This window comes from Megascapheus bottae, chromosome 2, assembly GCF_031878675.1.
Source record: "Megascapheus bottae isolate mThoBot1 chromosome 2, mThoBot2.hap1, whole genome shotgun sequence".
Lineage (NCBI taxonomy): Eukaryota > Metazoa > Chordata > Mammalia > Rodentia > Geomyidae > Megascapheus > Megascapheus bottae.
This window is the reverse complement of record NC_143510.1, coordinates 52,635,659-52,662,067: the sequence shown is the minus strand read 5'-3', so window position 1 is coordinate 52,662,067 and position 26,409 is coordinate 52,635,659. Positions and strand designations below refer to the sequence as shown.

Here is a 26,409-nt window from a genome sequence, read left to right as displayed (position 1 = left end):
GACTTTTCTTTGTTTTTCTACCTTGGCCTATGCTATCCTGAGGCCACTCTCCAGTTGGTTAGTGAATTCTCCAGTAGAGGCAACCTATATCCAACAGCTAGACTGGCAAGAGTAGAGGTTACAGATCAGAGTAGGAGGAAGCTACCAGTGGATTCTGGGCTTGGGTAGCTGCCACTGGTCCTATTCTCTGCAGCCCCTCCCCAAACCTCATATCGCTCAGATTCCACTTAATTAAAAAGGCTGGAGGACAGACAAAATCAGTCAAAAACCCCTGTAAAACAAGTATCCTGACTGACTCACCATCAGTTAAAGTGCAAACTGCAGGGGGATATGGTGTATGGAGGTGAGGCCATCTTAAGGCCAGGGGTGGAGGGGAAATGCATATGTATAAATCAGAGGAAGGGCAGCAGAAACTGGTCCCTCCTCCAATTAGGTCACAGCAGAGCCAAAGGTGCAGGCAACCAGTGAAGATTCTTTGGAGGACTCTGGGATCTGACCCCCAATCTATGAGAGAAGCTACCTAAAGGGCTGGGTGAGGGAAAATTGGGTCTTGGCAGAGTTCCAGAACCATAGATGACACCGTATCTCCCCTTCCATCCAGTTAACTAACAACATAGGACTCCCAAGTGGCCCCAAAACTTGCCTCCCCATTCTCACCTCTAACTAGAAACACCCTCCACACAGCCAACTCATGGATTCTGCAGTGTTTTCAACTATGAGAAACTCCAACCCAATAAAAACAACAGGAAACCTTTCTTACTTCCTCCTGCTCTGGGCCTTCCTCTCCCTCCAGGGATTATCAAAGGAACTGACCTAGAAAACTCCCTTCTTAGTTCCTGGGTTCACCACCTTCTCCATCCGGGGAAGAGAAGAGGATCAGGAACAGGGATCGATCAAAAGTGGACGGGGGGAGGGGCAGGAGACAAAAGTATGTACTGAAAAAATGGGGAAGGACATAGAGGAGGAGGAGGACAAGGACGAGGAGGAGGAAGAAGGATAAAGTAGGTCACTGTCTTGCACCTATAATACAAAGTGGAGAAAGTTTGTTTTGGAAGGTAAGTCCTGGGGGGGGTTGACCCCCCAAGCCCCAGAGGATGGGGTAGGAGGCCAGTGGCAACAGCTGCCTGGTGTTGGTTGCTGAAGCGTTAAAAAGTGCCATGATGGAGCTGTCAGGAGGCAGCCCTTGGGAGCCAGGGCTCAGTGTGCTGTTACCATAGGGGCTGTGTGCAGAGGGGTGGGGATGGAGGTTATTTCTTAGCTGTCGTGCTAGCTCCATACTTGTTTGCTTCTAGCCACCCCCTCAGTTGCTACAACACTGGCTCTTGTTCTGCTGGGACTGCTCATGGAGATCCACACCCCGGCTTCGGCCTGCTGCACCCCCCAGATTCTGGGGTTCACTCTTTGGCAACTTCTTAGCTAAAGATAAAAAGAGAAGGAAACAGAATGAAATATTTTGCTTAAATTCACACACACACACACACACACACACACACACACACACACACACACACACACACTTAAGAGAAATGTAACAGGTAAAACAAGAGATTACAAGAATGTTCAGAATAGGAGGGAATTCACTGTGCAAACTATATAAAACATAAGGGTATAAAAACAGCAGTCAAAGGACAGAAGTCACAATAGATGGCTAAGGTACCATGCTTCTTTTTTTTGGGGGGGGGTTGGAGCTTAAACTCAGAACCTGGATGCTTTTGTGCTCAAGGCTCATGCTCTACCACTTGAGCCACTGCTCTCCTGGCTTTTTGATGGTTAACTGGACATAACAGTCTAAAGACTTTCCTTCCCCAGGCTGGCTTCAAACTGTAATTCTCAGATCTCAGCTTCCTGAGAGTAGCTAGGATTATAGATGCATAGTGCTCAGGATCAAATTTGAGGCCTTGCCCTTTGATAGGCAAGAGCTCTGCCATTGAGCTGCAGCCCAGGCAGACACTCCTATCTATGCCTGACTTGGTCAGTGATGACTTTACTTATAGACAAGAGACAAACAGAATGACCTTAGGATGTTCTGACCTTACCTATTGCCAGGAAGAGATCATTCACGTTCATAGCTGTCTTGGCTGAAGTCTCCATAAACAATAAACTGTTGTCATCAGCATATGCCTGAGCTTCCTGCAAAGAATAGGAGAAATAAGTACTGCTTTTTCATTCTCATACAGTTCCAAGGCTAGGCAAGCTACTAGGGTGTCCTCCCCTTAAGAAATGGTCAGCCTGCCATATGACACTAGACTCCTAATTTGGTGATGACCCCTCAGGATAAACTCATGGTCACTTAGTTCAACATACAGATGCCAGAAATCTTAATTAGGGGACATAGGGAAGTAGGTTTGGGGCTTTTTGGTTCTAACACTTGAACCCTTACTTCAAATTTAACTGTTCCCTCTTTATTTTCACACTGGAAGTACCATAGCTGATACTTTCCTACCACTCTGCTCTGGTATTTTCTTCTAATTCCTCTAAAATCTGGCTGTCACTAGGGTGACAGCGTTGCTGTTATTTAATTTGGTGTAGAACTGGAGAATGAGACAGTGAATGTCCTCACGAGCTTTTCGGAGATGGTTGGTCTGGGAAAAAAAATAAGAGAGTCCCACGTTCAGAGATAGGGAGTGAGTGACTTTACGGAGCAGCTCACCTCATATTCCACCATGCGCTTATTGGCCAGGTCGGCTTTGTTCCCTGCCAGAGCAATAACAATGCTAGGACTGGCCTGTCGCTGCAGTTCCTTTACCCAGGTCTTTGCTCGGGCAAACGTTTCCTAAGAAAATATCAGGAAAAGAATGAGTAGCTGGAAAGACTGACCGCCCTCAACGAACTCTATCAAAACCCAGTCTACAACTCATCTTACCAAAACCACAGGTCTCTGATCATTCACGACCACATCTTTGCACTTTGTACTCTTACTTTGTTATATGAAGAACTCCGTTTCCTCTCCCCACCACATTTAATTCCTATAGATAAAAGCAAGGACAGTCTTCTCAGCTCACTTACCTGATTAGTAATATCATAAACCACAATTGCAGCTTGAGCACCCCTGTAGTACATGGGGGCTAAACTGTGGTATCGCTCCTGCCCAGCTGTATCCCAGATTTCAAACTTGACTGTTGTGTCATCTAGACAAACGGACTGGGTGAGGAAGGCCGCTGTGGATGAGATAATAGAGGGGAAGAAGCTGTAAGTGGAAGGAAGAATGGGAACATTCCACCCTTTCAAAATATCTCCATTCTCAGCCTAAGACCAGTGACCACGCAGGATTCTCAGCCACAGGTTTTCTGTTCTGTGAACCAGACTAAGATTGTCTTTGGCCAAGATATTCCTGGCAAGAACTTCTCTAGTTAAGCTGAGAAGGGAAGGTGCACAACTAAATGATAACAGTCATCCTTCTAGCCAAAGTAGAGGGGACAATATATAATGACAGAGACAATAACCTCACAGGATTTTTGTAACAAGATTTTTTGCATTTATGGCTGATTACTCTACTACTTCAAACATACCTCTAGCCCTGGATTTTGCTAGTTCGTTGGAAAGACAGTTTTTCATCTCAGTACTCTATGTTTTAGCCACCTGAGTAAGCTTGCATCAGCCATCGGGACCTGACTTTGGCCATTACTTTTTCCTATCGCCACCTGCCACAGCATACTATACTTGCCAGGTGCTGGTGGCTCGCTCACCCTGTAATCCTAGCTACTCAGGAGGCAGAGATCTGAGGGTCTCTGTTTAAAGCTATTCCGGGCACGAAAGTCCATGAGACTCTTACTTCCAATTAACCACCAGAAAACTAGAAGTGGCACTATCGCTTAACTGGTTGAACTCTAGCCTTGAAATGAAGAGCTCAGCACCCAGACCCAGAGTTCAAGCCCTACAACTGACACCGACACACACCGACGACATGCACACACACCATAAAAGACCCTTTATTTGCCAGCACAGTGGTTCACTCCTGTAATCCCAGCTACTCAGGATCAAGATTCAAAGCCACCACGGTACAAAAGACCCGTGGCTCAAGAAGAAGGGCATTAGTCTTGAGCTGAAGAGAAGAGGTTTGGGACAGCACCCAGGCCAAGTTCAAGCCCCATGACCCACAAAAACAAACAAAAAAACCCACATCTCTTTATTGAACTAGCTCCTTGAGGCTAGTTACAGGGAGAGGGTAGCAAAGGTAGGTACCTTTTTTAAATATTTGATATTAATTCCAGACTTACTTACTTCTTTAGCTATGTGAATTATCTAAGGCATTTCCCAGACATATACTTGTGCTACTGTCACCAACCTCACCCCGCCTCCAATATTACCCACCAGACTAGAGGATAGCCAAAGTAAATACATTGGTTGAAAATGTTCCCAGGGCAATTCTTTTTGCTACTTATTTTTGCTAGTACCATAGTTGAACTCAAGACTCCATGACCTCCCATGTCTTTTTTCTTTCTTTTCCTGCTCAATTTCCTCCTTCACAGTGAGTGCTCCACCATTTGTAATGCCTCTAGCATTTTTGCTGGTAAACTGGAGATAGTCTTGTGGACTTTATTTATTTTATGGGACTGGCTTCAAACTTTGATCTTCAAATCTCTGCTTCTTGAATAGCTATAATCACAGATGTGAGCCATTAGCACCTGACTTTTGGGCAACTATCTGATATAATTTTCTTTTTAAATTGTGAATCTTCATTTCAAACCAAGATTTTCTTATATAGATCAAGATGGCCTCAAACCTGCTACAATCCTCCTGCCTCAGCCTCCTAAGTGCTGGAATTACAGGTATGAGCCACCACATCCAGATTCAAAGCAACTTTGTCTGCTCTGATGTCACTCAGCTGAACCTGTCACTAAGATGACAAGTTGTCGGATGAACTGATTTTTCTAGGTGTATAATCTAATTTTTCTAGAAAACAGAAAAATGAACACCTGATTTTTTGTTTATGAAATTCTTTTTTTTTGTTTTGTTTGTTTTTGGTAGGTCATGGGGCTTGAACTCTGGGCTAGGGCACTATCCCTGAGCTCTTCAGCTCAAAGTTACTGCCCTACCCCTGGAGCCACAGCCTCACTTCCCATTTTCTAGTGATTAATTGGAGATAAGAGTCTCACAGTCTATCATTTAGTGCCAAGGCTGGCTTTGAAGCTTGATCCTCAGATCCCAGCCTCCTGTGTAGCTAGGATTTCAGGCATGAGCCACTGCACCTAGCTCTGTTTGTTTTTTACAAAAGTTTCTATTCCTAGAATAATGAATTGTGCCAGATCCACAATCAGGTCCTATATCTCCCTCCAATTTGCCTTACAAATTATTGGATCTCTTCTTTCTCTTAAGTACTTACCTCCAATGGTGCTCTCCTGGTACTCGTGGAACTGTCCTTTGACAAAACGTAATACCAGGCTAGACTTCCCCACTGCAGATTCCCCCAGCAGGACCAATTTAAACTGGCATATTTTGCTGGCCTGGGGCTGCCCATTGGGCCTGGCTGTACTTCTGCTAGTCATGGCCAGATTATAAGAATGGGAGAGGGTAGAGGGAGGGGGGTGCCACAAAGCGGCAAAGGGGGGGAGGGGGAGGGGAGGGGATTTCCAGGATTCAGCAGTCCTGCAAGAAAAAAGTAGAAAAAAATTAGACACAGATCCATTGCAGGTACAACCGCTTTTCAAAAAAGTGCAGAAACTCATTTTCTTGGTCATTTGAGGATGTTTGTGGTTTTTTGTTTTGTTTTTGCCAGTCCTGGGGCCTGAACTCAGGGCCTGGGCACTGTCTTTGGACACTTTTTGCTCAAGGTTAGTACTCTGCCACTTGAGCCATAGTGCCACTTCAGGCTTTTTCTGTATATGTGGCACCCAGGAATCGAACCCAGGGATTTGAGCATGCTTGGTGAGAGATCTACCACTAGACTATGCTCCCAGCCTCCTCTGAGGATTTTTTTTAATCATTGAAAAGTTACCACTCTTAAGAAATTCCCAGGCAGATAACGATTAGCTTTAAGAGTGCAGGACGGGGCTGGGAGTTTGGCCTAGTGGTTAAAATGCTTGCCTAGCATGCATGAAGACCCGGGTTCGATTCCTCGGTACCACATACATAGAAAAAAGCCAGAAGTGGTGCTGAGGCTCAAGTGGTAGAGCTCTAGCCTTGAGAAAGTCCAAGGACAGTGCTCAGGCCCTGAGCTCAAGCCCAGGACTGGCAAAAAAAAAAAAAAAAAAAAAAAAGAGTGCGGGACGATTGCTTTTGAAATAAAAGTTTGACCTACCATAGTCTGACTGACAGGGATCTGAAATGGAGACTGAAAACAGAGTTTTTAATTCCAATTAAGTCCTCATTATGTCTTTTTTTTTCCTTTTTGTCCATTATAGGGCTTGAACTTTGGGCCTGGACACTGTCCCTAGGCTTTTCAGCTCAAGACTAGCGCTCTATCACTTTGAGCCACAATGCCACTTCCAGTTTTCTGGTAGTTAATTGGAGATAAGAGTCTCATGGACTTTCCTGCCTGCAGGCTTTGAACCGCCATCCTCAGATCTCAGCCTCCACAGTAGCTAGGATTACAGGTGTGAGCCACCATGCCTAGTTATATGATCAGTCTTGATAAAACACTTCCAAATCTCTACTCAGGGTCTCATCACCAGGAAATGTATTTTTTCATTTCTGGTTATAGGTGAGGAAGGAAACAACTCACACATCACATTTGGGATCAATATTTTCCCTTTGTTTCTGCCACTTTCCCAATATTGAGAGTCTATCAAATCTAAGTCAGTAAGCTTGACCTGCTCTTGGCCTGCAGCTGTCTTGCTGAGTTCTAGAGATTAGATTACCTTCCATACCAAAAAGCAGCCTAGAGACCTCCAAACTAGAGGTAGAAGGTTTAGCTCTCCACACATTCAGGAGTATCCAGGGAATAAGTCTTCAAGCAACCAATATCCAATGAATTAATAACTCAATTGATTCCTCTTCCTTCTAAGAGAGCTAAGAAAGCTGGTGGAAGGGATCGGGAGTTTGGCCTAGTGGTAGAGTGCTTGCCTAGCATGCATGAAGACCCAGGTTCAATTCCTCAGTACCACATACATAGAAAAAAGCCAGAAGTGGTGCTGAGGCTCAAGTGGTGAGAAAGTCCAAGGGCAGTGCTCAGGTCCTGAGCCCAAGCCCAGGACTGGCAAAGAAAAAGAAGAAAGCTGGTGGAAGAGGAGGGGAGCTATCAGAAAAATAGGTGGCTCTGAGATTTTAGTCAACTAAACCTGAATGTATCTCAATCATCCTGACCCTACTGAGAAAGGAGTTAATGAGGGGACAACATACAAAAATATCTCCAAAATGAAGCACTGTTTGAGTTATCCCTTTCCCTTCTCCAAGGCTGCTCCTTAGGGCCCCCACAGACATCATACTTTTATGTGTGGGGAACCACTCTTTGTCACTACAGTGAGTGGTTTTGGCGTCAAATCATAAATATCTCAGCCATGCTACTTCCTAGATAGTAAGAATGAAAATCTGTACAGGATGCAATGCAGAGGAACAAACTTCCCAGGGGAACTGTTTTCCAGTTCCACTTAATGACTCTGTGGGCAAATAACTGGGGCAACTTACAAATATACATGTATAGCAGGTGCTGGTGGCTCATGCCTGTAAGCCTCGCTCCTCAGGAGGTTGAGCTCTGAGGATCACTGTCTGAAACCAGCCTGGGCAGGAATAAACCACCTTCCAGAAAACTGGAAGTGGAGCTGTGGCTCAATGTGGTCGAGTACTAACCTTGAGCAAAAACGCTCAGGGACAGTGTCCAGGCCCTGAGTTTAAACACCAGGACCACATACATGCACGCGCGCGCGCGCACACACACACACACTTTGTAAAATGAGGTAACAGCCTTGAATACTTAAATAGTATAAGACTATTCCAAAGATTAAATGAGAGTATACAAAGAACTTAAAGCGTATAAAAAAAACTGCTCTCAGTACTATTAATCATTATTAGTATGACATGAAGCGTTTGTCTTCCTCTCTGAGCCTTACCTTCCTTCAGTGTATCTATGAGTATTAAATGAAATACATGTTCATAGTGCTAATTAATATTAGCTAGGTTTTATTTAATATCCTTGCTTTTGTCTTTCATATGTAAAAAAGATCAAGTTAATATGTTGGCATACATCTCCATGTTATTTATCACTCTATTTCTAAAAAACAGCCAAGCTATTTAAAAAAAATATATATTAAAAAAAAGTACAAACTGGAAGGACTGAGATAGAAGAACTAAAGGAATCTAACAACTCTAACAACTTACTGTGATCCTACAGGGCATTTTGGGGTTGGCTAGGCCCATGAATGATAAGAATCCAGACACATACCATTATGTGATTAAATTTTCACTGGTCTATAATGAAATGATCAAAATAAATAGAAATTTTCTCACAAAGCCAATTTTACTCAATTTAAAGGTGTCTTTTATTTTCTTTTTTATTCTTTTTTTTGAGACAGTGTCTCCTTACTATGTCCCGGCTGGCCTCAACTTCCAGCTCTAATTCAGCCTTACAAGTGCTAGGATTTCATCGAAATACTGCCATGCCTGCATTTTGGATATCCTTATTATGGAGTTTCTAACTTCTTTCTCTGAGTCAATTTTCTCTGGTGGAATAAAACATATGGGTGGAGCTGGGCACTAGGTTTACACCTATAAAACCTAGGATGCTGACCATCAAAAAGCTAAAAGTGGCCGTGCGGCTCAAGTGGTAGAGGGCCAGCGCCTTAAGAAAGAAAGAAAAAAAAAAACGCTGGGCACAGTGGCTCGCACCTGTATTCTTAGCTACTAAGGAGGCTGAGATCTGAGGATAATGGTTCAAAGCCACCTGGGCAATAAAAAGTCTGTGAGACTCTTATTCTGAATTAATCACCAGAAAACTGGAAGTGGTGCTGTGGCTCAAGGGGTAGGGCAGTAGCCTTGAGCTGAAGAGCTCAGGGACAGTGCTCAGGCCCAGCGTTCAAATCCCATGATCCACCAAAAAAAAAAAAAAAAAAGCCAAGCAAGAACTTGAGGCCTTCTATTCAAGCACACACATATACACATATAAACAAAACATAGTTTGATATTTCTACATAGAGACATGAAAGAGTACACCTTTTTTTGTATTAAGAGCAGTCATTTTTTAATTTTTTTTTTTCCCTTTTGGTACTCAAGCTTGAATTCAGGGCCTTGTAGTTGCTAGGAAGGTGCTCTACCACTCAAGTCACACTCCCAAAGACTTCTTCTCTTTTCTTTTGTTGGTCGTGGGGCTTGAACTCTAGGCCTGGGTGCTGTCCCTGAGCTCTTTAGCTCAAGGCTAGCCATGGCACCATTTCCAGGTCTTGAGGCTTCACTGGAGATAAGAGTCACTGACTTTGAACCGCAACCCTCGGATCTCAACCTCCTGAGTAGCTAGGATTACAGGCATGAGCCACAAGCGCCTTAGTTATAATTTAGATGGGGTTTTGGAGTATACCTTGACCAGTCATTCTACCTATGCCTCCTGAATACCTGGGATTATGCGCATATTCCACCACACCCAGCCTAACAATGGTAACTACTAGAAAAGTAAAATTAAGGTGAGCAGTATATGAAGGACTTCCAGTTGTTTTCAACCTACACAATCCTTTCTTTTTAAACAATGTGTTTATATATTATAATTATACACAATTATCTAATACATACTGTGTGTTTTTAAATTTTATTCTTTTTGGTGAGTCATAGGGCTTGAACTCTGGGTGTGGGCGCTGTCCCTGAGCTTTTCAGCTTAAAGCTACTGCTCTACTACTTTGAACCATAGCACCACTTCCAGTTTTCTGGTAGTTATTTGGAGATAACCATGAACTTTCTTGTTCCAGCTGGCTTTGAACTGAGATTGTCAGATCTTAGCCGCCAAAGTACTAGGGTTACAGGTGTGAGCCACCAGTGCCCAGCTTTACATTTTACTTTTTAAGAGGCTTGTGCATAATAGACAAGAACTCTATCACTGAGCTGCACACACAGCCCTTGGGTTTTTAAAATGAGGTTTTACTATGCAGCTCAGGCTGGCCTCAACTCTGAGTCACTCCTCCTCTGTCTCTGAGTGCTGAGATTATAAACACCATCCACCACCCAACTAATTTTTTTTTGGCACTAACAGAATTTGAATTCAGGGCAGTATGCTTGTTAAGCAAGTACTCTAACACTTGATCTGTGCCCATAGTCCTTTATTCAAATAGGGTATTGAGTTCATGCCTAGTGGGACTGAACAATCCTATTTATGTATCCTACAGAACTGGGATAAAATGCTTGTGGCACCATATCCAGATTTTTAGTGGTCTTAAGAACTTTTCTGAGATCTGAGGACCTCGGTTCAAAGCCAGACCCAAAGCCAGCCCTGACACTAAAGAATGAGACTCGTATGTCCAATTAATCACTAGAAAAGGGGAAGTAGGACTGTGGCTCAAGGGTTAGGGCGGTAGCTTTGAGCTGAAGAGCTCAGGGAAGTGCCCAGGCCCAGAGTTCAAACCCCATGACTGACAAAAAAAAAAAAAAAAAAGACAAAAGGTTGAGGCCACAGTAAAAGTGTGAGCTGACACTGATTCATTCTCTGGGTATCTTTCTCCTGATTAGCTAGAATTACAGTGCCCCATTCCTAACTAATTTTCTTTTCTTTTTTTTTTTTTTGCCAGTTCTGAGGGCTTGAACTTGGCGTCTGAGCTCTGTCCCTGAGCTTCTTTGTGTGCTCTACCACTTGCACCACAGTGCTACTTCCGGTCTTTACTGTGTATGTGGTACTGAGGAATTGAACCCAGGGCTTCATCCATGCTAGGGAAGCACTCTACCAAGCTAAACTCTCTCAGCCCCAGGCTAATTCTTAAAATAGTTTTCTAAAGGAAATTTAAAACCTTTAAATTTAAATTCATTGATTCATGAAACCTAATATTCTGGAATCTTTTACTGTAAGAGTTGGGATTAGTTTCTTAACTAATCAGTTCTTTAATCAGTTCTTTAATTTCTAATTTTTATAGCACTGTACCCTTAAATAGGGTGGGGTTTTTGTTGTTTTGTTTTTTGGCCCAACCTAGAGCTCAAACCCTGGCTGAGTGCTATCTTTGAGCTCCTTTCTGCTCAAGGCTAGGGCTCTTTCACCTTCAGCCTCAGCTCCACTTCCAGTTTTCTGGAGGTTAATTGGTAATGAGTCTCATGGACTTTCCTGCCTGCACATGCTGGCTTTGAACTGCAATCCACAGATCTCAACTTCTTGAGTAGATGACAGAGGTGAACCAACAGCATGGGGCTTGGTTTTTTTTTTTGTTTTTTTGCTGATACTAGTGCTTGTACTCAGGGTCTGTGTGCTTTCCTTGAGTCTCGTGGTGCTCAAGGCAGTGCTCTACTACTTAACCTATTTCTCCACTTCTGACTTTTCTCAGTAGTTTATTGGAGGTAAAAGTCTCATGGACTTTCCTTCCCCAGGCTGGTTTTGAACTGAGGTCCTCAGATCTCAATCTTGTAAGTAACAGGCATGAGCCACTGGTGCCTGGCTTCCAAACTGGGTGTTTTAAACCAATATAGTGCACTTGAAAACAACTAATGGGTTTTTGTGTGTGTGTGTGTGGTCACTCACCAGGCTTGAACTTCAGGGCCTGGGCACTATCCCTGAGGTTTTCTGCTCAAGGCTAGTGCTTTATCACTTTGAACTGCTCCATTTCCTGTTTTCTGGTAGTTAATTGGAGAGAAGAATCTCACAGACTTTTCTGCCCAGGCTGGCATCAAACTGTGATCCTCAGATTTCAGCTTCCTGAGTAGCTAAGATTACAGGTGTGAGCCACTGTGCCGGCCTTTTTTTTTTTTTTTTCCTTTAATAGTTCAGGAATTCGAGTTCAGGGCTTGTCCTACTTGCTTGCTTGGCACTGTACCACTTGAGTCACACCAGTTTTTTACTAGCAACTTTGGAGATAAGAGTCTCAGGGGGCTTTCCTGCCTGGGCTGGCCTCAAACTTCAACTGTCCAGATCTTAGCCTCCTGGGTAGCTAGGATTACAGGTATGAGCAATTGGCATCTAGCTAATGAGTCTTTTGTTTGTTTGTTTGTTTTTGTTTTGCCAGTCCTAGGGCTTGAACTCAGGGCCTAAGCACTGTTGTTGGGCTTTCTCAAGGCTAGCACTCTACCACTTGAGCTAGATCACCAATTCTGGATTTTTTAGTGTATGTAGTACCAAGGAAAAGGAATTGAACCCAGGGCTTTGTGCATGCTAGGCAAGCACTCCGCCACTAGCCATGCTCCCAGCAGCCCTGATGAGTTACTTTTAAATAACTTTTTTTAGTTACCTAAAAATACATATAGAAGTATAATGCAAACTGTAGGCAATAATTCTTTTTTTTTTTTTTTTTTTACCAGTCCTGGGCTTGAGCTCAGGGCCTGAGCACTGTCCTTGGACTTTCTTAAGGCTAGAGCTCTACCACTTGAGCCTCAGCACCACTTCTGGCTTTTTTCTATATATGTGGTACCGAGGAATCGAACCCGGGTCTTCGTGCATGCTAGGCAAGCACTTTAACCACTAGGCCAAACTCCCGGCCCTAATTCTTAAATCAGTTTGTCAGCAGGGCACAGTGGCTCACATCTGTAATCCTAACTATTCCAAATGGCAGAGACATGGGAGGATCATTGTCTGATGCTAGTCCAGGCAAAAAAGTTAGTGAGATCTCCATGTCAACCAATAAAAGCTGAGTATGACAGCATGCAACTGCCATCCTAGCTACTCAGGAGGTATAAATAGGAATCACAGTCCATGTCAGCCTAGGTATATATTCAAAATCCTATTTGAAAAATAACTAAAGAGTTGGGGGCTCTCATTTATAATCCTAGGTCTTCAGAAGGATAAGATCTGAGGATCCTGATTCAAAGCTAGCTTGGATATATCAATTTGTAAGACTCTTCAGTTAACCAGAAAAAACCTAGAAGTGTAAGTATGGCTCAATTAGTAGGGTACAAGCTGTGAGCAAAATAGCTGAGTGATAGGAGACTCTTGGTGCAACCCCCAGTACTGGCAACAAAAATGACAAAGTACAGAATCAAAAAGGGCTAGGGAAAGGAGGACATGTTTCAAGAGGTAGTATGCTTGTCTAATAATCATAAGCCTGAGTTTATATCCCCTCACTACCATGTCCCCCCCAAAAACCACAATTCTGTGAAAGTTTCACTTTTTGGGGGGGCAGGGGCAGTCCACAGGCTTGACCTCAGGGCCTGAGCACTGTCCTTGGGCTTTCTCAAGGCTAGTGCTCTACCACTTGAACCACAGCACCATTTCTGGCTTTTTCTATGTACGTGGTATGGAGGAATCAAACCCGGGTCTTCATACTTGCTAGGCAAGCACTCTACCACTAGGCCAAACTCCTGGCCAAAGTTTCATTCCCGCCCCTGTAATTTTTTTTTATTTAAAGAATTTATTAACATTGATTTGTACATCATATTTCAAATGACATGTTTAACAAACAAGTATTCAAGAAGGGAATCTCTATATACAATCACTGGCACTTAGATTTTAGAACATAATTAAAAATAGGCTGAGGGTTTGTATGCCATAGATACATATTAATTTATGTAAAGTTTCACTTTTATATGTGTATTTTAAGCAGGAGCTATGATGTAATTTTTTTTTTTTTTTTTGCCAATCCTAGGGCTTGAACTCAGGGCCTGAGCATTGTCCTTGGGCTTTCCTCAAGGCTAATGCTCTACCACTTGAGCCACAGAATCACTCCCCCCGCCCCCTATGTGGTACTGAAGAATTGAACCCAGAGTTCATGCATGCTAGGCAAGCACTCTACCACTAGGCCATGCTTCCAGCCATGATATAATTTTTTTAAACTTTAAGTCATGGTCAAAGTTTTAAAAAGAGTCTTAGAGAAGGCTGATACTGAAAGATGGGTGACAAGGGATGGAATGAACTCATCTCTGGACAGCTTAGACTTGTGGATGCTACGAAAGCATCCCTACATGCTATTCACATGAAGGCTGAGTAAAAGTTAGGGGTTGGAGGATTCCCAAATTCTGCTACTAAAAATACAGACCAACATGAAAACTGGGAAAACAGACTAAGATTCATATGGTAAAGATTCTACTAAGTCTCAGTTTTCTCTGCTTTGCCACATTGTGACTTAAGGTTACTCATTCTCTTTGCCTACTCAGAAGCTCAGCTCCTCCATCACGATCCTTGATGGGTGTAGTGACTGGTAAAATTCAGGAAGAGCAGAACTTCAGTTCATTCTCAAAGTAGTTTTGTGTACATTTAAGAAAATTGCTTCTCTTAAGGAATCTGAGGATGAGCCACTTTTTTTTGGGGGGTAGTGGGCTTGAACTCTGTGCCTGGTCTCTATCCCTGAGCTCTCAGCTCAAAGCTGTTGCTCTACCACTTGGGCCACAGTGCCACTTTCCTGTTTTCTGGTGATTAATTGGAGATAAGAGTCTCACAGATTTTAGCCAGCTCAGTGGCTCTCACTTGTAGTCCCAGCTACTCTGCCTGTACTCTTAGCTACTCTGGAGAATGAGATCTGAAGAACTAGGTTCAAAGACAGCCAGGGCACTAAAGAACACCTGACACTCTTACCTCCAATTACTCACTAGAAAACTAGAGGTGGGAGAAGTGGGCGGGTGGCTCAGAGATAGGGCAGTAGCCTTGAGCCGCAGAGCTCAGGGACAGTGCCCAGGCCCAGAGTTCAAGCTCCAAGACCCTACAAAAATAAAAACTTTAAAAAAAAGTCTCACAGGCTTTAGTGCCTGGGCTAGTTTTGAACCTGGATCCTCAGAGCTCAGTCTCGAGTAGCTAGGATTACAGGCATGCACCCCTGGCAAGATGAGTCATTTCTCTTTTTTTGCCAGTCCTGGGCTTTAGCTCAGGGCCTGAGCACTGTCCTTGGACTTTCTCAAGGTTAGAGCCTCAGCACCACTTCCAGCTTTTTTCTATGCATGTGGTACCAAGGAATCGAACCCGGGTCTTTGTGCATGCTAGGCAAGCACTCTACCACTAGGCCAAACTCCCGGCCCCAAGATGAGTCATTTCTAAAGACATATTTATGTGGTACTTCACAAAACACTACTACCCTATAGGAAAATAGGAAGGCCAGTGGAACTCTAAGCTTTAAAAGAGAACAGATAATGTAACAGGAAAAAAAATGACACGTTGCAGTTTTTCGATTTAATTCCTCTTTTTTTTTCCTTCTGGTCTTGGGGCTACAACTCTGGGCCTGGGCCTTGATCCACTGCGTTACTTCCAGTTTTCTAGTGGTTAATTGGAGATAAGAGTCTCATGTTCTTTAGTGGTTCTTTAGTGCCCGGGCTGGCTTTGAACCTTGATCCTGAGGTCTCAGCCTCCTGTGTAGCTAGGATTACAGGGGTGAGCCACTACTCCCAGCTTCCCTCACATTTTTATCTATTTCAGAGCATGTGATTCAAGGGGTAGAACATCATAAGCCTAAATGTAACTACTGAAAACATAGAATGGACTGAATTCTCATGGCTAAACATATCAGTGTAGGCCTGGGAAAACAGGTAGGAGTTTGGGGGAGTGTGAAGACAAAAACTTTCACAGGCATACTTGGGTTTGCAAACTCCTTGTCCTTAACCCCCAGAGCCACAACCCCAAAATGGGTCAGCAAACTTTCTTACTTTAAGTAACCCTGGATTGTTGGTGGTTTGTAACTACTGGATTAGAAAAGCCTACTTTCCACTCCAGTATATAACATCAAGAATCTGTCTTACCTTTTTTATAGCCAAAGGCCTATTCAACTTTAATCAGACTATGTTTATAAGATCAATTTTTGTCCCTTCAGACTCAGGGCAGGTGCTCTACTACTTGGGCCACACCTCAAGCCCCTTTAAAGGGCAGTTTTATGCCATAGCTAGATTCTCAAAAGATCAGGAAAAATACATAAGATTCAACTGATTTCTTCCCTATCTAGTGATATTTGTTTTGTTTTAGCCAAAAGTTGGTAATGGGCAAATGGTCCACTCAAAGATAACATCATAAACCAAAGCAAAGGGCTGGGAGTTGGGCCTAGTGGTAGAGTGCTGGCCTGGCATAAACAAAGACCCAGGTTCAATTCCTTGGTGCCACATACACAGAAAAAGCTGGAAGTGGCGCTGTGGCTCAAATGAGCCCTAGCCTTGAGAAAGCCCTGAGTTCAAGACCAGGACAGGAAAACAAAAAACAAAACAAAACAAAAAAAAACCACAAAGCAAACCAGATAAGTGGTATATTTATTGCCTTCCAACTTGAGATTTTTTTTTTGTCTATATATAGAAAAAGGTTATCTGTCCTTCCCTTTACTCTCAAAAGACAAATCAAATTTTAATTCCCTCAGAAGTATATTTCCACAAGAAAGTTTTATCAAAGACCCAATAACTAGGGCGAAGTGAGGTCAGTCTACTACAGGAGGGTAAGGGTAGAGAACGTTCTTTAAGTTCGCTGAGCAATGCTGGAAAGTTGTACAACAGGAAAGATGTCTTAACCTGTCAATTCCAGCTAAAGCAGCACTCCATTTCCCAGGCCCCCTTCCACTTGTTAGCTTTAAGTCATACTTAATCTACAGAACACCTCCAGAAGTCTAGTGCCTATCAGTAAACTGAGTACCCAGTTTATAGCCACCAGACCCAGCCTAGTCCTAAATGGGGGCTGCCAGCTAGACAAAAGAAACAATTTAGGCTGGATGCCAGTGGCTCATGGCTCATGCCTGTAATCCTAGCTAATCAGGAGGCTGAAATCTGAGGATCAAGGTTCAAAGCCATCCCAGACACTCAAGTCCTTGAGACTCTTATCTCCAATTAACTACCAGAAAACTGGAAGTGGTGCTGTGTGGCACAAGGGGCAGGGATAGTGCCCAGGCCCAGAGTTCAAGCCCACTGGTGGGAAAAAGAAAAACATTAATTTGTCAGGTATTTCATAGTCAACAATCACGTGGCTGTTAAGAATCAATTATAAGTACTCCTACGCCCTGCACATTTATTTTATTTATTTATTTTTTTTTTTTTGCCAGTCCTGGGCTTGAGCCCAGGGCCTGAGCGCTGTCCTTGGACTTTCTCAAGGCTACAGCTCTACCACTTGAGCCTCAGCACCACGTCCAGCTTTTTTTCTATGTATGTGGTACTGAGGAATCAAACCCAGGTCTTTGTGCATGCTAGGCAAGCACTCTACCACTAGGCCAAAGTCCCGGCCCTGCACATTTTTTTTTTTAATGTGCTGGTCCTGGTGTTTGAACATGGGGCTGGGACACTGTCCTGAGGTGTTTTTTTTTTTTTTAATGCTCAATTTAGATTTAGTATTTTGTCCTAAACTTCTTTTTGCTCAAGCCTAGGAATGTACTACTTGAGTCAAAGCTCCATTTCTGGCTTTTCTGATGGTTAATTCGAGATAAACAGTCTCAGAATTTTCCTCTTTGGCTGTCTTTGAACCATAATCCCCAGATCTCTGCCTTCTGGGTAGCTAAGCAATTGGTGTCCAGCACTTATTTTGTATTTATTTATTTTTTATCTTTTTTTGTGTGTGTGTGGGTCATGGGGCTTGAACTCTACCTGGGCAATGTCTTCTTCAGCTCAAGGCTATCGCCCTAACTCTATGCCTGAGCACTGTCTCTGAGCTCTTCAGCTCAAGGCTAACACTTGACCCTGGAGCCAAACCCCACTTCCCATTTTCTAGAGGTCAACTGGAGATCAGAGTCTAGGTCCTTTTGTGTCAGGGCTGGCTTTGAACCTCTATCCTCAGATCTCAGTCTCATGAGTAGCTAAGATTACATGGGTGAGCCACCATGCCCGGCTTTATTTTTTTTGTTCAGCTGATTCTCTCTCTCTCCTCTCTCTCTTTTAGCATGCTTTAGTTATGTATATATAGAGGGAGGGGAATGTTCACTGTTATTTTTCCACTCCTGTTTAAATCAATTTCATCCTCTATCATTTTCCCTGACCCCTTTCAAAACAATTTCAACAGCTTTCATTGTGTGTGTGTGTGTGTATGTTTTAGTTGTAACTGGGACTTGAACTCGGAGCCTGGACACTGTCCCTGTCCCTTAAGTATTTCACTCAATAGTGGAATTCTACCACTTGAGCCATAGCTCCACTTCCTGGATATTATTGGTTAATTAGAGATAACAGTCTCATGCACTATCCTGCCGAGGCTGGCTTTGAATCTCAGTCTTCAGTTCTCAGCCTCCTGAGTAGCTAGGATTACAGGCACAAGCTACCTCATGCCCAGCTCATTGTCCTATTTCATAGTTGCATATAATCTATTTCAACATCTTTCATCTTGATTACTCCAAACACCTGCTTCTTCTATTTCACTGTATTTTTTAAAATTTTTAATTCTGAGACAAGGCCTTGCTATATAGCCTAAGATGGGTATAAACGGAGTGACTTCCACTCACTTTTGGGGGGAGGGAAGTGGAGAGGGGAGGCAGTACTGGAGATTTGAACTCCAGGCCTCATGCTTGCTAAACAGGAGGTATTCTCCTACTTGGACCAAATCCCCAGCTTACTATACTTCTGGAAGCACGAAATGTTAAACTCTAAAGAGGTTGTACCAAAACAGAAACAAGCACTTAGATTGGATAGTTTGCTTCTGTTCAGGTTATGTACACACTGGTTTAGAGACTATAAGCAACTAAGAAAGATCTAGACATTCCCTGGAAACTGGGATCTATATTCATTTTTTTTTTGACAGAAGATGCTTTTCTTGGGTGGGAGCATGGCCTAAGTCTAGAGTGCTTATTTAGCATGCATGAAGCCCTGGGTGGCTCAAGTGGTAGAGCTCTAGCCTTGAGAAAGCCCAAGGACAGTGCCCAGGCCCTAGGACTGGCAAAATAAAAATAAAAATGCTTCTCTTTCTGGAGACTCATGCCTATAATCCTCACAAGGCTGAGATCACAATTTGGAGCTAGGGAGGGCAGAAAAGTCCATGAGACTCTCATCTCTAACCACCAAAAAGTTGAAGGGAAACTGATTCAGGTGGTATAGCGCTAGACTTCAGCAAAAGAATTCAGGACATGGCTGGGAGTTTGTCCTAGTGGTAGAGTGCTTGCCCAGCATGCACAAAAACCTGGGTTCGAGTCCTTGTACCACATACATAGAAGGAAGTGGTGCCGAGGCTCAAGTGGCAGACCTCTAGCCTTGAGAAAGTTCAAGGACAGTGCTCAGGCCCTGAGCTCAAGCCCAAGACGGGCAAAAGAAAAAAAAAATTTAAGGACAGCATCCAGGTCCTGAATTCAAGCCCTAATAACAGCAAAACATTCTCTCTCTCTCTCTCTCTCTCTCTCTCTCTCTCTCTCTCTCTCTCTCTCTCTCTCTCTCTCTCACACACACACACACACACGCACACACACTCCTCTCCAGGTCTTGACCAACCCTTTGCTAGGATAGCTGGAATAGAAGCACATCAATGGGAGGCAAAAGAGAAAGTAACTTGCAGGCCTTGACATTTTCATCTCTTCCTCAACTTTGTTTAGACTCAAATAACCAAAATCTCCCCTTCCTTTCTCTCTCTCTCCCTTTTTCTTTTCTTTTTTTTTTTGCCAGTCCTAGGACTTGAGCTCAGGGCTTTGAACTCCATATACATTTAAGCCAGATCCCTAGTTTCAAATCAGCAAAATCTTGAACTAAGACATACTACTTAGCTAAACTCTTTCATTCTGTTGATCCAGTATTCTCCAGAGTCACTGAGGCAAACAGAGTCCTTCTACTTCCTCTACCCTCTCCCTAATATTTCTCCTACAGGGAAAAAAGCATGCCTATCTCTTATCAGCACCCTAGTACAAACTCTCTCTTATTGAGCTAGGAAAAGTTGGATTGCCCTTTTCTACACTGTCTCCCTACAAAAATGTATCTCAGAAGGCAAGTGCAAATGTTGCCTTCTCTGTGAAAATTAGAATCACCTTCTCACCCTGGTAGAATTCATCATTCATCTTATAATGTCCCAAAGAGTTCTGACAGTGTTGAGACTGTATTTCTATCATAGCATGTACTATAATCTGTGTTGTCTGTACCCATTTGTTCTGCTAAACTATAAACTTCTCAAAAAATGAGCTTTAAAAAAAAATAACATCAGCTGGGCCTGGTGGTTCACTCCTGTAATCTTTACTCAGGAGGCTGAGATCTGAGGATCGAGGTTCAAAGCCAGTCCAGGCTAAAGTCTGTGAGACTCTTATCTGCAATTAACCACTAGAAAACTGGAAGTGTGCTGTGGCTCCAAGGGTAGGATGATAGCCTTGAGCTGAAGAGCTCGGGGACAGACCCAGGCCCAGAGTCCATGCTCCATGACAACATAAAGAAAAAAAAAAATCATTAAGTCTTCAAAGAACATAATGCCTGATTTCTCATAGTTGCTTATTAAATGCTAAGTGAATTAAACCACAGTTATGCTTGTGCCTACCCCTGACCAATTCTTGCTCTGTGCTATCTAGATGGGTCTTTCTCAGGTTCACTTGGATACACACACCCATGTATATCTGTATACATGTATGTACACATAAATCTTTTTTTTTTTTTTTGCCAGTCCTGGGCTTGAGCTCAGGGCCTGAGCACTGTCCTTGGACTTTCTTAAGGCTACAGCTCTACCACTTGAGCCTAAGCACCACTTCCAGCTTTTTTCTATGTATGTGGTACCAAGGAATCGAACCCGGGTCTTCGCGCATGCTAGGCAAGCACTTTAACCACTAGGCCAAACTCCTGGCCCTATAAATCTTTTTTTTTTGGGGGGGGGTGGTTAAATATGGCCATGCTAAGTAGGCCTTGCTAAACACTGCTCCGCCACTTGAGCCAGTCCACTAGTGTCTTTTTGCTGGTTATTTTTGAGATAGGGTCTTACATTTATGACTGGGCCAGTATGGACTACAATTCTATTTATGCTTCCCTTTGTTAGGGGAATGGTAGAAGTGGACCTCCATGTCTAGCCATTGGGTAAAATGGAGTCTCCAGAACTTTTATGCCTAGGTTGGCTTCAAACTGTGCTCCCCTGAAATCTCCACCACACAAGGAGCTAGGATTATAGGCTTGAGACACCATGACAAACCGAATATTTTTCAATAGGTCTCAGAGAACCAATTCTGTCTTTGGGCCCCTTTGAGGCTCAGCCCACAAGGTCCTGTTGTAATTTACGTGGGCTAACTGCTTTTCCTGCGGTGGGTTACTATGCCCTGATGGCTTAATCATACCTGATATAGTGCCTTCCTACACAGAGACAACTGTGGCTAAACACAAAGTTCCTGAGTGTTCAAGTCACTCATTAAAAAGTTTTGGGTGGTTAATTCCAGAACTTGAAAACCACATTTAAAAAAAAAAAATTAAAGCTGGGGTCAGTGGCTCATGCCTGTAAATCCTAGCTATTCAGGATGCTGAGATCTGAGGATTGAGGTTCAAAGCCAGCCTAAGGTACTAAAGACCGTGAGACTATTTTTTTTTTTTTTTTTTTTTGCCAGTCCTGGGCTTGAGCTCAGGGCCTGAGCACTGTCCTTGGACTTTCTCAAGGCTAGAGCTCTACCACTTGAGCCTCAGCACCACTTCCGGCTTTTTTCTATGTATGTGGTACCGAGGAATCGAACCTGGGTCTTCATGCATGCTAGGCAAGCACTTTAACCACTAGGTCAAACTCCCGGCCCCAAGACCGTGAGACTCTTATCTCCAATTGATCACTAGAAAATGCGAAGTGGGGCTGGGGCTTAAAAGATAGGGTGGTAGCCTTGAGCTGAAGAGCTCAGGGACAGTGCCAGGCCCAGAGTTCAAGTCCCATGACCCACAAACAAAAGTTAAGCTATGACAGAACCTGAGGACCTTGTAAAAATAGCCAGCCATCTCTGAAACAAAGCTATAACCTCACCTAGAAATCTGCATACACTTTGCACACTTGGGTGACCCTTATTCCGCTTAATTACTCTTGAATGAATGACTAAATCTTTCCTAAAACACTCTTGGGAAGTAGGAGTGTAATATGGTAGACGTTACAATATCCTTCCTCTCAGAGGGCGGTGGCGGCGGCATTTCCTTATTTTAAGTTCATTGTCTTACACTTTGGTTAGTTTCCAATCTGGTCATTCTTTCTTTCATTTTGCCTTTGCTAGGAATCAAATACAAAATCATGCACATGCTAAGCAAGTTCTCAAATACCAAGCTCCTCCCAATATGAAAGCCTTTAAGATTAGGGAAGTGGACCTTCTCCAGTTGCTTGGCCTATCCCATTAAGGACTCCTTGTAAGAAGTCAACTTTAACACTGGGTCGCTAGTGTCTTACACTTGTAATCCTAGCTGCTCAGGAGGCTGACATCTGAGGATCATGGCTCCAAGGCAACCTAGGCATGAGATGTTTATCTCCAATTACCCAGCAAAAAGCCAGAAGTGGAGCTGCTGCTCAAGTGGTAGAGGGTCAGCCTTCAGTAGAAAAAGAGGATGACAGCACCCAGGCCCTGAATTCAAGCCCCAGAACTGGAATACAGGCAAAAAAGTTACATTCCCTGCTGGGTGTGGTAGTTCACACCTGTAATCCTAGCTACTCAGGAGGCTAAGGTCTGAAGATCAAGGCTCAAAGCCAGCTCAAAAGGACCTGAACCTCCAGAAAATGGGAAATGGAAAAAACAAATAAAGAAAACGGGAAGTGCTTGGCTCAAGGGCTGGGAGGTAGGACAGCGCCTAGGCCAAGTTCAAGCCCCATGACCCACCAAAAAAAAAAAAAAAAGTAACCCAGAGAGGAACAATCCTTTCTCTTATGCAAAGTTAAAAGAAGTGTGATTTCAAGGACAACGGCCTTCTCCAAATACATGACTACAATTCCAAGTCTCTGCATGAAATAATATGTTGATAATTCCACTCAGCTCTTAACATGGAGAAGCTCTTGGAAAAAAAATTAAATCTCTCAATATGATCCTTCTTTCCTTTTGTATTTCCCTGCTTGGGGCTAGAGAATACCTGGTAATAAGCAGCACTGGAATTTGAACTCATGTTTACAGGGCCTGATGCTCACCAGATTTACTCAACTGGTGCTCTACCACTGGAGCCATGCCTCCCACCCTGCTTTTCTTTTTGCTGATCCTGGTGCTTGAGCTTAGGGCCTGAGTGCTGTCCTTGAGTTTTTGTGTTCAAGGCTGGTACACTACCATTTGCACCACAGCTCCACTTTTGGCTTTTTGGTGGTTAGTCGGCGGTAAGAGTCTCATGGACTTTCCTGCCCTGGCTGGTTTCAAGTTGTGATCCTCAGCTCTCGGCCTCCTGACTAGCTAGGATTACAGGCATGAGACACTGGTGCCTGGCTTCTATCCTGCTTTTAGCTTTTTTTTTTTTTCCCCCAACAGTCACAGACATTTCTGCCTGGGCTGGCTTTGAACAGCAATATCAACCTCCTAAGTACCTAGGGTTACCATGAGAAACATTGTTGACTAGCCCAGATACTTTCTTAAAAGTATTTATAGGGAAAGTAGGAAGGTTTCCTAAGACACTCCTATATCTGTCTTTCTTTAATGACCCAAGGAGTTCCTCTTGATTTGAAAATGGTTTCCCTCTAAATCTGACAGTAAGGGACAATTCATACTACCACCCTGTTAACTGACCTTACTGGCTTTAAAGCCCTCTCTTATATGCCCAATCTATGTACAGTGTTCAATAGCAACTCATTTCTAATTTTCCCCACCCTAGCTGTTCTCATCTAAGCCAATCCTAGAGAAAACTCAAAAGATATGTATGTGTATTCATCTATTCTCTCTAGTTCTTGACATTTTCTACACCCTGATCTTTTTTTGTGTGTCCTCACCACCTTCAGGGATATGGAATGGACAGTCAGTCAAATATTGTGAGACCATAAACCAGAAGATATCAATAACTACCCCAAACAAAAAACATTCACTTCCATGTTTCTTTTCTGACCATAAAAGAGAAAGTTTCGTCCATTTATAGGCTATCTAGGATAAAACTCTGAGTAAGTGCTGAAGAAAGCAAATGATAACCCTGATACAACTCTCTGCTTGTCTGAATTTGATAGAAAACATTCTGAGAGAAACATAGTAAACAACAGAGTATCATCCAAAAGAGGAAAATTATGGGAAAGAGACACCACAATGTAGGGAGAACATTTAAACAGTATTGCCTTTAGTAGCACATCCCCAAAAGACAGTGAGAATATTCTGATTGAATTATCTCTGATCTCTGATTTTCCTAAGTGAAATGTATGGCAGAACATACATTTTTTTTACACTTTACTACAACATGACTATTTAAACATATGTATACATTACTTTGTGATTTAAAATGTGATAAGAAAATACATCAATTGAAGAGGGAAGGAGAAGAAAGTGTCTTAATATAAAATCCAAACAGTTCCAATCTATGGAAGACTAAAAGGTGAACTGAACATTGAAAGTACAGGATAGAATTGAAACTTTATACAACTACCTAAATAAAATATATGAGAGATGGAGAACCTACTTTTCTGCCTCAATAGTCTATTTAGGTTCATCTTTTTCTATACTTCTCACTTCCCCCAATACCTCAAAGTTTGAACCAATTTTCTCATCACACAGACACCTGGGCTCCAGAAAAAGTAAATAAAGCACAAGGGATGATGCCAACCTTCCGGAATGGAATTTCTCACTCGTCCTCAAATCCCTTCCTCAGTATATCACCAGGACTGATGAACTCCATCACCTGTCTAGGAAATAGCCAAGTCTAAGTCTCACAGTAGTTTTCAGCAACTAAGGTTGGAAAATTTCTTGCTGACTTCTGAGCCTCTTTACATTCAGACAATGAAATCATTCCCCATTTATAGGTAAACACGATTTGAGTAGTCTCTATAGACCACGTTATTAAGGCGGGACAAAGGAAAGAGGCAGAAAAAAACATCTTTCATATTGAACTTCTTAGCTCTTTTGGATAACATATAAACAGTAAGAACAATTAAAAAGAAAAACAGATTGCAGTCTAAGCCGTGAGGCCATGAGAAAGTATAGGGGCTGAGTTTGGAGCAGCCAACAGTCAAGGAACAAGAAAAAAAAATCTACTTTGCTGTCACCTTATTCCAGGAAGACCAAAACAAAACAAAATCTAAATACTTAAGAAACAAAAGAGTGAATACTCCTAAATCCACAGCATCCAGAGACCCTGAAGCATTCCCAGAAGCTTCCACACCTGAGAGAAGGCCATGCTTTCTGCTTCTAGTTTCTTCAGGACTACCTGAGTCTTTTACATCAGGAAGGCACAAACCCCTCTTGGCTCCTCACCAGGGCACCCTCATTTTATAATAGCCACTTTCCCAGGAAATAACGCCTCTGATCAGGTAAGCGCCCTTTCTCAGGCCCTTCCCAAGAGACAGCTCTCGAGACCCCTCCCCCCCAACTCCAGCCTCAAGTTACCCTCGGGGCAGGGAGTCAGGGTGGACCCCCCTCCTCCCCAGGGGCAAATGGGCTTACCTCACTCATCCCTTTCCCCAGCTCCTCCCTCTCTAGCGCCGTTTAAAGAGGGCTGAGGCCCGTCCTGCCCGGCTCACAGGCTCCGGGCCTCCAGTACCGGCCGCCTCCCCAACTTCAGGCTCACAGCCCTCCAGATCCCCCTCCTCAGCGCCCCCATTAGGCCTGCAGGGGCCCGGCCCCCTTCTCCCCTCTCCAGTGGGCCGCCCTAACCCCTTCACATAGGCCCAGACCCGCCTCTGGTCTCGGGTCAGACTGTTCCCATCTCCCCAGCACCTCCGCCACAGCCCTTGTGGGCTCCACCAGCCCACCAGTACCTGGGGCTCCGTCTCCCCCGTCGGGCCCAAGCCTGTGTCGAACAAACAGCTGCAGTTCAACCAAACCCTCTTGCCGCCCCTCCTCCTCCTTCTCCTCCTCCTCCTCCTCCTCCTCCTCCCTCGGCTCGCCTTAGGGCGGGGGGACTTCAGCCAATAGCCTACCACCAAGGGTGGGTTAGCTGGGCACTCGTCTGCCAATCCTGTGGAGAAAGGCGGGTCTTTCGCGTCGCTTCTACCAACCAGTACGAAACAAGGACTGGACAGGCGGGGCCTCAAACCAATAACTAGAGAGAAACCTTGAAGATGGACGAGATGGGGAGCCAGTAAAGGGAGAACTTCCAGAAGCAGGGGGCGGGGCAACATTGACAGGCAGCTGTATTAGCCAATAAGAAGTCGACACCCGGTGACCCCGCCTTTTGACTCATAAACATCTAATCAGGTGAGTGGTAGAGGCGGGTCAAAGACAAATTTCAGCCAGTACTGCAAGAATTCCGTACTTGAGTGACAGACAAGGGTTAGGAAGGCCGCTGCTGACCTTCGCCCCTCCCCCTGGATTTGGCGGGGGTTGCCTTAAGGCCCTGCCCTCGATGACAGATTCGCGGACTTGAAGCGAAGCACCTCTCCTGAGGTCCTGGAGCCCTGGAATTGAGTAACGCTTTCCCCTTTTAGTGGAGCAGCAGAGGGCAGTTTTTTAGGGTGGCCTTCGGGAAGTCTGAGACTTT

The 26,409-nt window shown here is 43.8% G+C and overlaps 1 protein-coding gene and 1 long non-coding RNA gene across 3 annotated transcripts; one reads left to right on the top strand and one right to left on the bottom strand.

Annotated features, from left to right (window-relative positions):
* Positions 1 to 904: 904 nt before the first annotated feature.
* Positions 905 to 25,803, bottom strand: Rab5b (RAB5B, member RAS oncogene family). Of its 2 annotated transcripts, XM_090327145.1 has the most exons (7): positions 25,688 to 25,803; positions 24,538 to 24,616; positions 5,324 to 5,586; positions 3,007 to 3,158; positions 2,651 to 2,773; positions 2,037 to 2,130; positions 905 to 1,416 (listed from the first exon to the last, which is right to left on the bottom strand). In XM_090327145.1, the coding sequence occupies exons 3-7, from the start codon at positions 5,484 to 5,486 to the stop codon at positions 1,301 to 1,303; spliced, it is 648 nt and encodes a 215-aa protein (XP_090183271.1). In that variant the 5' UTR covers positions 5,487 to 5,586; positions 24,538 to 24,616; positions 25,688 to 25,803; the 3' UTR covers positions 905 to 1,300. The 2 variants fall into 2 exon arrangements, with proteins under 2 accessions (XP_090183271.1, XP_090183268.1); XM_090327142.1 differs by lacking the exon at positions 24,538 to 24,616.
* LOC150067038 (uncharacterized) lies at positions 4,155 to 8,463 on the top strand. The gene is made up of 3 exons (XR_016533899.1): positions 4,155 to 4,174; positions 4,706 to 4,769; positions 8,448 to 8,463. It is a non-coding gene; the product is annotated as an uncharacterized LOC150067038 (long non-coding RNA).
* Positions 25,804 to 26,409: the final 606 nt, after the last annotated feature.

Excerpts from the sequence above, each read along its gene's own strand:
- Rab5b (XM_090327145.1), bottom strand. The coding sequence starts at position 5,486 with ATGACTAGCAGAAGTACAGCCAGGCCCAATGGGCAGCCCCAGGCCAGC. Across the intron at positions 2,774-3,006 it reads TTTATGATATTACTAATCAG|GAAACGTTTGCCCGAGCAAA; the intron begins GTAAGTGAGCTG and ends ATATTTTCTTAG. Across the intron at positions 2,131-2,650 it reads AGCGCATGGTGGAATATGAG|GAAGCTCAGGCATATGCTGA; the intron begins GTGAGCTGCTCC and ends TATTCTTTGCAG.